This window comes from Triticum dicoccoides, chromosome 6B, assembly GCF_002162155.2.
Source record: "Triticum dicoccoides isolate Atlit2015 ecotype Zavitan chromosome 6B, WEW_v2.0, whole genome shotgun sequence".
Lineage (NCBI taxonomy): Eukaryota > Viridiplantae > Streptophyta > Magnoliopsida > Poales > Poaceae > Triticum > Triticum dicoccoides.
The window spans coordinates 608294343-608305398 of NC_041391.1; the positions used below are offsets into that span (position 1 = coordinate 608294343).

The 11056-nt window shown below is 43.3% G+C and overlaps 1 protein-coding gene across 1 annotated transcript; it reads right to left on the reverse strand.

The window, feature by feature from the left end:
* Positions 1-814: 814 nt before the first annotated feature.
* On the reverse strand, positions 815-10580 carry LOC119321835. The gene is made up of 23 exons (XM_037595360.1): positions 10366-10580; positions 10127-10203; positions 9275-9979; positions 8415-8596; positions 8238-8312; positions 8024-8158; positions 6833-6951; positions 6359-6655; positions 6203-6290; positions 5909-6014; positions 5632-5742; positions 5168-5331; positions 4706-4826; positions 4249-4473; positions 3977-4167; positions 3677-3844; positions 3491-3596; positions 2691-2828; positions 2428-2592; positions 2154-2357; positions 1632-1826; positions 1490-1561; positions 815-1374 (listed from the first exon to the last, which is right to left on the reverse strand). Exons 2-23 carry the CDS (start codon positions 10184-10186, stop codon positions 1222-1224), a joined length of 3780 nt encoding a protein of 1259 aa, XP_037451257.1. The 5' UTR covers positions 10187-10203; positions 10366-10580; the 3' UTR covers positions 815-1221.
* Positions 10581-11056: the final 476 nt, after the last annotated feature.

Genomic DNA, 11056 nt, shown 5'->3' on the forward strand with positions numbered 1-11056 from the left:
AGCACTATTCTCATCAAGTGTACCATCATTTCGAATAGTATCATCTAAGGCAATTTCCTCTCTAAGATATTTAGCCACCCCCTTACCGTAAAGAAGACCATTAACTTTATCATAACACTGATCATCTTCATCACTTGAATTACAATACCTCACCTGTGGGGCATTGTCATCGTATCGCGTGTGCTGCGCCATGCGTTCGAGAGGCGCTTGCCCGAGCTTTCTGTCACAGCCGAACAAACAGCCAGAGAGCCAAACACAAGGAGGTCAGAATCAACGCAGGTGCGCACTCTATTTTTGAAGTTTGTACATGCACCCACACACAAGTTGCACCGCGGGCACAATTGCCTCTAGGTTTAGTCAAGCGAGGTTCAGTGCGTCTGGTTGATGTGCCAACGGTGTACCAACTGATATAATGAATGATCTGTTTCCATTTGCATAATTTGATGATGCTAGTGTAGTGATTTGACAGCCATGAAATCTACTCCCTCCATTCCTAAATACAAGTCTTTTTAGAGATTTTAAATGAACTACCACATACGGATATATATGGACATGTTTAGAGTGTAGATTCACTCATTTTGCTTCGTATGTAGTCACTTGTTGAAATCTCTAGAAAGATCTATATTTAGTAACGGAGGGAGTATCAATTTAGAGATTTGATTTATCTACCCTTCTACACCGAAATGCTGCTGCAATTTCTAGAACAGTACAAGGCACGGGTTATCATAAGTAACTTTCTCTCTTCAACAAGAGATTCAACAGTAGAAGACATGAACTTCACACCATGTTTCATTTACCTCTCCAAACACATTGATGAACCGATGACCATCAAAAGGTTGCCCCTTAGCATCTTAGGCTCTTAGCAAGATACGAAATCAATATAATCCAGTCAACATGTTCAAAAATCAATATTAGTAATTGTGAAATCTCAGCTAGCTAGGTGCTACCAGTGAAACTTACACTACTCCCTATGAAGTACAACCAGTCTCCGCATTCAGCCCCATCCCACAGGCAATGGGAACATATTTTAACCCGGTTAACCAGCAAAGCGCTATTTTGCGGCTTCTCAGCTCATGTATTTCACCAGTAGCCCTATTTTCTATTTCTTACTATTCCATTGTCTTGTCTTCTTTACAAAGATCTCCACATCATCGCTCCGGCCATTTCACCATTTCTAAGCTGCACATTCTAATGCGCATTGATATGTACAGAACAAAATGATCAATAGTAGAAGCCCGAATTCTTCTGTCGGGGAGCGTCTTTGCAGAGAATTGACCTCACTTCCATGATGGACCTAGGCGGCTCCAGCTCCTTTTGCTGGAGTGTGTTGCCAAGCAACTGCTGCATCTGGGATGCAAATGTATCATCGAGCACCTGCAGTATTACAAGTTTATTATATGACCATAGCAGCAAAGAGGAGCAACCACCAACAGGAACTATAAGAAAATGAACTTCCCCTTTTCGAAAAAAAATAAGAAAATGAACTTACCGACACTGCAACTCTCGCGCCTTTGTACCAGGCCTTGTTCTCTTTGCGGTTTTCCAGGAAACTCAAGACATCCTAAACCAAGGTTAGTTAGCAACTCATATGACAAGAGGAGAAACAATGGTTCTATTGATCTTTCATTTACCTGCCCCATACGGTCCCAAAAGCCTCGGCATATGGCTACAAACACATGAACTTCTGAGACTTTGTGCACATGATTTATTGCCCCGATTAGCTGATCATTCAACTCCTGCATCCTGCCGCGGATATCTGACTCCAGGACCAATCCTTTTGAGTCTTGGATGATCTTCTTGAGCTTTGTGGTGTTCTGCATGCGGGTCTGCACATAAAAATAACAACATATTGTAACCAAAATGGCCCACACATTATCCAAGTATAGTGACAGCAAAAGTTCCCGCAAAACAACTGACAGTAAAGCTGAATCTAGGAATAGATATAACCAAATTGCTGCAGTTGCAAACAGTGTAAAAAGGCTACCGGAACTTGCTATTATCAAAGCCTAATTCACCAAAAGTATTCCTCAATGCAATTGCCAAATCTACATAGCAACCCAGCATGACATGCCAATTAACGTTTGCAGTACATGATGATAACATCAAGTTGTAAATAATGGAAGCATGGTTTCAAGTTTTGCAAAAACACTCACATTCTCAGACAACTTCTCGACAACTGCTTGCATGTAGTTTCTGAATTTCGCCCTCAATGTTACTGTAACCTCACTAAGTCTTTCGCCGATGGCAGCTGAATTTCCTCCATGAGGTATACAGGAACTCCAGGACCTCAGATGGCTCTCGATCCGCGGCCGCAGAACATCCAATAGTCTTTTCATTGTGTTCAAGAGGATCCCTAGCTGTGAGCACATAGGGGTCAGACATCAAAATCTGAAATTCTAACAAATGTGAATGCACAAGAAAACTTACATCTTCAGGTACAACATAAGGGCACATTGAATTGCGCTTTGCTAGCTTTTGTACATATTTGAGGCCAAATTTTTTTGGGGCAATACAATCTTTAAGTGGGGCCAAAATATCCACATACTGCTTTTCGAGGGAGTCGATTACCGCTTTCTCGATATCTGCAATAGCCTTTTTCGACAAAAATTCACAATAGCACAAGGTAAGTCAGATTTCCATTCTGATGCAAACAGGTCAATTAAAGGGTCTGCAAGTGAATCCACACATACATTCTCAAGAACAAATATGTATTCTGGCCATCGGCAAATGATAACCTCATACTCCGTCAATGTGTTCTTCAGTAAATCATACATCTCATCCACAAAAGGTGTCGTCATATGCTGAGTCCTAACTCCTGACCATTTAACCTGATAATCGGAAAAGGTATTGCAGGATGAGACCCCAAAATATCAAATACTGAAAAGCTGGTGCACCCATATATAGATATTGTGCAGTAATTAGTGCAGCAAATAATAAATTTGAAGAATATAAAGAGTGAAAACAGATCTGTTGTACAGTAATTAGTGCAGCAAATAATAATTTTTCAGAATTTAAAAAGTGAAAACAGATCTGTCTCAGTTATTATGTCACTCAAGTTAAATGAGACGTCAAAATTACAAACTCCGAAACTAACTGCCTGGCAAGTGCGTTCATCTTCAAACAAGGCCCGCATTTGTGCATGTGCGTGCATGGGTACTAACGAAACTTTCAATATCACTAGTTATCATCTATAAGTGGTTTTAGGTATTGAATCAGTTCACTACTGGAGAGATGTCCACGCCCATAACCTTCATCTGATTGCTCGAGTTACTTTAGTTATTAATTCTTAGTGGTTCCACTAACAACCAAGCCAGTGTCATTTAAGACCCAACAAATGGAAATAGAAGAGAAAGAAATGGAGGACTCACAGTTGGCCACCACCAACATAATATTGGACATTAATCACTTATTAACCATTTATCATATAGAAATATGTGCCAACCATTTATCATATGATTTAACCAAAAGCAAACACAAGAGAAACATTTACCTTATCCAGTCTGCAATTTTCCAGCAGTGCTCTTCGTTTATCTTCAATCCATAATACAATGTACAAATGGAACAGCTCTTTTGCATCAACACCAGCTTTAATAGAACTGAGGATTAAGAAGTACATTAGTCTTGCATATACAAGACACAAGTGCAAGAACAGAGCCCAGTTAACAAGGATACTTACCAAATGTTCCAGCTGGCAAGATCCTTCTGAAAATCTGCAGTGGCGATCACCAAATCTGCAACCGGAGAAGAAGGGCCAGTAGGAGGGCACGCAACAAGGAATGAGCGTAGTCTATTTGAGAGCTCCACACTATAGATGGCGGCTGTCAAATTCGGGAGGTCGACAAAACTGTGGAAACAGAAGAATAAACAGAGATTAAAGCAAGGTAACAGAATCATTTTGTAGTGAATGCTTCTCATAGATCATACACAATGAACAGTTTCTAAAAGATGAACAGCAGGCCCGGAAACAACAAAGTACCTGGGAAGTATGTGATGGTTATGAATTTCAATGTCTGTAAAAATTTCATTGCGTATATTATGGCACAATGATTTCATCTTCTGGTAAGCAGTTGTGAAGGTCACAATGTCCATCTTTATGCCTTCAGAATTTCCTGCCACAAATTCATCAGTTTCGAGCATGTGCCTCCGCGAGCGCTTCCTGGCAGCAGTCTGGATATAAATTAAAATTTAATAAGCATCAGCATCTAGAGATAAGGTTAACATACATATACAGAACAGTTGAAGAATGACCTGGAAGTAACCACAGAGTCTCAGTTGGGCCTCTGGAGATAGCACATCATGGAGAAGACTGTACAGCTTTATAGCCGGCTCCAGGGCTGACGCGGCCAATCCAGTTGGAGGCCTGAAGTCTTCCGCCAGTCCAGAGACTAGTGACTCATCAAGACACTTGTAATTCTCAAATACCATTGCTAAAGTTTGCTCGATTTGCTCCTCCACTTCCCCCAGTATTCGATTCTAATGAAGCAATCAGTCACATGTTCATGTTGAGATGTCAGGAGCAGGTAATGAAGAGGCTAAAGAGCGGGATGGATTTTATTGATTTCAGCTAACTAGATTAATTTTCTTGTAACATTGGAGAAACAATAGAATATTTACTCCAAATTTAAGAAATTTGTTACCTATCTTGTGAGATAAAAATACCGTTCAAGCCAAAAAAAACATCTTTTCATGGAAAAGGAGCAAGCACCTCTTGATGGCTCAATGTGGCAGTACCATGGCTCTTCATTAGTACTGGGAGCAAGAGCTCGTGAACCAGATTCAGCCAATCAGCAGTAGGGGTTGCAACATCCACAATATACGAGAGGTACCTTTAGGAAGAATGATAAATAGCAGCTCACTGAGGAGGGGCAAAAGTAATTTGAAAGAAGAGACAAACATTCGATGCAAACCCTAATTTGAAAGAAGAGACAAACATTCGATGCAAACCCAAACAATCATAAGCAAGTATCACAAAAGCATCTTTTCTAGCACACTCAAAGTCGCAACACCAAATATAGGGGCTGCAATCAACTATCTATCATGATGTAGCAGACAGACATGAGTATTTAAGGTAAGCTAAATCACACAGAACAGAAAAATCATGCAAAAGGACTGAAACAGTGAATACCGAATACTACAAGAAAGAGCTGGGACTACTGTAGCCAAGTACCTCAACTTAGTGTACGCATCTGAAACCCCATAGTATGACGCAAATTCTGTCAGCAACCATTTCCAAGAACCTTGCAAGACAAGATTCTGTTGCTGAATGTGTTGTGCCTTCATTGCAACTTCCAAAACAATATCGTATGCCACAGTCTCTGCGACAGAGCCATACTACAAGAACAAAGAAAGGTATGTTAAGAAATTGGTCAGCATGTCAAAAGCATGACGCATCCATTCACTCTATCATCAAGAAACATACACATCCAATAGTTCTTTACTGGTTGACATCCTAACAAATAGGATTCCCTGGTTACTTGTATTGAAATCGATAGTATTCCTCAGTACAAGGACATTCCAGAGAACCTTTTACTTCGCTGAGAAAAGATAATCTTAATCTTAATGCGCTAAAACTAAAACTAGTGCTATAACTAACAAAAAAAAGGCAGCAGCACTATAGCCATGCATCAGTACCTTTGTGTTGTTTTCATCTGCAGCGGTTGTATATTGAACATATAGATGTATGCGGCCCACGAGTTCATGCTCTGGCTCCCGGTATATTGACCACCAACGAAGTTTGTCAGCCTACACAAGAAAATTCAGAAGTTTTCTGGGGAACATCATCAATTGCACTAAAAGGCACACAATTGGTACATGGTATATCAAGGAACACCAAGCTATGGAAAACTATAAAAACCTTTTTCTTTAAAGAACTTTCAAGCAAGTAACAACATGGTAAGGAAAATCTTACAGGTTCCTCTGCCATTGTAGCAACTTGAGCAACAACACGCCCACAGGGTTTTCCTTTGGTATCAGATACATCAATGATTAAATCATCTCCAAGGCTATCTGGAAAGCTGAAATGTAAACAGAAATATTCAGCTTGACACCAATTTCATAATATATTATATACTATGTCCTCACAAAAAAAAAAATATATATATATATAACACTGATTGGGTCGCTACATCATCAGATACAAAGAGTTAACAGTGGCATATATGTTATTAAATAACATGCTATATAGAAATTTCTCTTTACGTACAAGACATGTGTTTCACCAGATCCTGGCTGCATTGGTACCACGTCGTCTTCAGGTGAACTTTTAAGCCTCAGTTTGCATGAGTATGTCTCTGAGGCAAGAATATGGTGAGGTCAATTCAAGAGGCTGCATGTCATGAAAGAAATAAAGCATATTTACCTTGTTGTATTTCATCAGCTGAACTGCTGCGCAAGGTAGTCACACCAACTTTTAGCAGACCAGATACCTGCTTTATATATTGAGCACTTGCTTGCATGTATGCTAGGCTATGCTTCGAGAAGGAACTGTTAGGAGGCACATGTGTTGCTACTTGAACTCTCCTAACTGACTCCCACCCAGATGTGATTGATGATTGTACGTTGGACAAACGGTGCCGAACTGAATCAAATTTCACCACTGGCAATGATGAAAAATTGCAACCAGAAGGCATGTCTACAGACATGCGAACTTTGCGAACTGCAATTGAAATCACATTATGTTACCATTTAACATCTTGGCAATTTCTGAGAGTAGTTTGCAGAGCATGTAAAGAGAACTCCTAATAGCTAGAATGATCTGCCGCTCTATTAGAAGTCCTCGCAAACAGCAAGTTGAAAAAGGGAAAGATTTGGCATGCATTTGGGAAGTGTATACCTTGAACCTTCATTTTTCCAATTGTTTTCTTGGGTTTTGATGCAGCTCCTTCCGTAACTCGTTCTGATGCCTGTTTTGTCATGAGTTCCTCCTCCGATCGCAGCAGCACATCTTGCAAGCTGAATGAAACATGCAAAAATATCAACTTACCTAGGATTATAATTATTGACGGATTATGTTCAGATTTGGTGCATAAGTTTTCACTGTAACATGTAAAAAGATTGTACATTGACCAGCATGAACAAGTAACTTGCAATGTACACTAATTCAAAGAAATGAATGATATGCTTACACAATACAGATAGGTACTCCCTCTGTACCAGAATATAAGACGTGTTTTGACACTATAAAAAAACTTCTTATATTTTGATACCGAGGGAGTATTTCACTCCACCTTAGAATAAGTCGAGAGGTTTTGAAGTGTTCAAGGGGGAGATACTGGTGTATTACTTAATGGCATTGTGAGTTTGCGACAGTTCTTGTTTGCGTGATGCTACTCGGCAACAAGACACTGATGAAATATGTTATTCTTGGAAATTTTGCAATATCTTACTCCCTCCGTTCCTAAATACTTGTCTTTCTAGAGATTTCAACAAGTGACTACATACGGAACAAAATGAGTGAATCTATACTCTAAAATATGTCTATATACATCCGTATGTGTAGTCCATTTGAAATCTCTAGAAAGACAAATATTTAGGAACGGAGGGAGTAGATTAGAACAAATGAAAGGTTGAATGATTGGTGTTTACAGAGAAAGAAGCTATTTTGGCTGATTCTATGTCTCTTAATATTTACAATTTGCATCAACAGAGGGGCACTGAGCTTTCAATGGAACAAATTGACTCAAGTTCAAGCATGAATTTTGCTTCCAGAACAGATTGAATCTATTGTCATCAGAAGAACGGGTGACAATAGCTGCAATAGACTGATGAGACATGCTAGGATCAGACAAGATCCCCAGAGGCACAGAAGCTAAGAGAAGGTGCCCCCATGAAGCAAACTTCTTCTAGCTTTGTGTATCCAGTTCAACTTTATCCTTAACTAAAATAGTTATTGTGCATCATAACTATACACATTTCCATGATTGCTCATGGTAACTAAAACCGGTAAGAAAAGTGCAGCTAGAATATTTCATAACATCTTTACAGTTGATTGTTACGAGCATGAAATAATTCAACCATAACTCACCTAAATGTGTCTCTCAATAATGTGCATTCATTTTCCAGAAAAACCGGAGCTTCCATACAGCCTCTAGCCCATGCATGAAGACACAGGCGAACACAAGCATCATATGCAAGCACAGAATACCAGGGGCCTTGCAAACTGTTTTTTTTATTAAACAGGTTAGTAGAGAAATATGGAACAGTAAAGAAATTATTATTTAAATGTGTGCTCTACATACCTGGCATGAAACGTGGGGACTCGAAGAGGGATTGAACTAGATGGTCTGCTGGTGTGCCTTCCATTCAAAGTGCTCCTACATGGTAGAACAAATAGTCAGAACGACATGCCAGCAGAAGAAATACAATTAATTCCTGAATAATGGTTTGATCGAGCATCCAGTATTACGAAAGCTAACCTATCAGTTTTTTCAGCCAAATCAGCTCCCACAATACCATCACCATGGTCCTCCTTTTTGACAGTTGAACCATCCGATGCACTTGCATTTGCACAAGTTCTGGTGTCGCTGTGAGGAGCTGGTTTAGTTTCCTGACTATAATCATGGATTGGTGGTGCACTGGGCACATCAGATAAACCATCCTGCACACAACCCATTCGATTCATCAGCAAAATCTAGTCAATTATGTAAGAACGGTATCATAACTTCGCATGTATTTTAGAAAGCATGGCAACAGATGACCCTTACAACTTATAGGCCCAAATGACCCAGAAAAAAGAAACAATTTTGGGCAGCAACTTTGGGTTCTAGGGTACATCATGGGTTAGAACCAGTAACAAATACAATTATGATGCAGTTGCGGAATTGAATTATTCTTGTAGTTTCCAAAGAAGATCATAATGGTAAGCAAAATGGAGTTTCTCCCAATAATTGATTAGAAACAAAAAAGATTGGCCAGATCATTATCCAAGTAGACTAAATGGAGAAGCATGTCAGCCTTAAGAAGATACCAACAAACAGCTTGTGTATCTTAAGTTCTTAACAGTAGTATCTGGAGAAGGTTTGTACAATGAGCAGAATATTTGTTGCAATATCGCTATGTCGAGCAATTGCAATGCATTGCCTAGTGCAAGTGCAAAGATTATATATTCGGCCATATTATTATAACAAGTACGAATGATTGTGAAATCAGAAAAATGTCAGAACCTTCATATGCAGCCGAGGAGTGGAAATAGTGCTATTCGCCCATTTGATATGGCAGAAAATGAAGCAGGACAAAGTAAATGAGAACAGTTCATCAATTAGCACAGAGAGCTAACCATTTTAGGAGAAGATTTGGCATCGACCCGAGCAGGGACATGAGCGGAATAGTGCTCCGGCTGGTAAGCCCTCGAATTTGAAGGCTGAGCTGCCGTACGAGCTGCCTTAGGAACCGCATTGTTCGCTTCTCTCCGGACTGGACCGGTATGCGAGTACTCAGATGCATACCCACCCTTGGAGGCCACACCATTGTTCCGCCCCGACACCTGACTTGAGAACTCGGAGCTGCCCGCAGAGTCCGAGTACTCCTCCTCCTCGACGTACGCAGCAGCGCGCGCCTGTGGCCGCCGCGCCTGCTGCGGCTTCCCCCTCGGCAGCGCCGTGTCCCTCGAGGAGCTCAGATCCGAGTAGCCGTCGCTGGAGTAGTAGTTCTGCTGCCCGGGCACGTTGGCGTACCGGTACAGGGGCACGGCGGTGCGGCGGGGGACGTCGTCGCGGTGACGGGGCGAGGAGTCGACGGAGTACCTGCCGCCGCTGCAGACCTCGACCTCCTCGGCGTCGGAGGACTCGTCCATGTCGGAGGCCGAGGAGGCGCTCCCGTCGGTGGGGCGCAGCGGCACGGACGCGCGCGGCAGGTGCCCGCTCCTGTACTTCTCCGGCGGCGGCATGCCGAGGCCGAGGCCGCCCGCGCCGCGCGCGGCCCGGAGCGCGTCCATGCGGCCGTGGCTGTGCAGCGCCCCCGCCCCCGCGCCCGCGCCCTGGCCCTGCCACATTCGCACCAACCAAGCAGCACTGGTCAGACACGGGAGCCCCGGCAGCTCCGGAACGACAACGGACTCACTCAACCCCAGCTAGGGTTCAGTTCAGCCGAGGAAAACCGCCGCGGCGGCGAGGAGGAGGAGAGCACTGACCTCGCGCACCCACTTGAGCGCGTCCCGATCCAGCCCCTCCGTGAACATCATCGCCGGCATGCAAATCCCCGGCCGCCCTGCCGCACGCACCGCCAACAAATCCGCACACCGAATCAGCAAAACTCCCACCCAAATGCCGCGCCCGTAAATCGCGGCGAACGAGGGGGAAAAAACCTCCCCGAAATGCCGCCTCGAGCACGCGGATCCGGGAGCCGAAACGAAAACCGCCCGCAGCTTACCCGGTACGCCAACTGGTCGGCGCGGGCTCGGCGGCGGCCGCCGCTCCTCCCACCTGCCCCGCCCCGGGGTTTGAATTCGCTGGGAGGCAACAGCTTCCAATTCGGCGCAGCAGCGAGAGTGCGAGTGCGAGAGGAGGGCGACAGCGATGGGAGCGTGGAGAAGCAGCGCCGAGTGGGGGAGAAAAGAAAGGTCCGTCTGGGAGGGGAAGGGGGAGCAAAGCAAAGGGACAAAGAGGAGTTTATTTATTTATTTAGTGGCGAGGGAGAAAAAAACCACTGCTGCTGCTGCTGCTGCTGCTCCCGTAGTGGTTTTTAATTTCGAATTAATAACGTGACGGAGACGACGGCGGCGGGAGTTTGCAGCTAGGCCCCTGGCCCGGGCGCCCGTTTTTGGAAAGTCATAGAGGCAGCTGATCTCCTCGCACGGAATTATATCCGCGCAACTTCATTGAAAAAAATGATATCCGCGCAGACATGGAAACCATCTACTTCCCGGGGTTGGAACGGATCACATTATCACATCTCTCGTATCGTATCTCCCCTTCCGATCTCTCGCGGGTATCTTTTCCGCTACGGTAACGGAAATGCGTACAGCTTCCTACGTGGTGTGGTGTGTGATTTTGAGGGAATGGAGGGGGTTATCGGGAAAAACGAGGAGGAAATCATCTCGCCTTCCGTTTCTTCTAGTAGG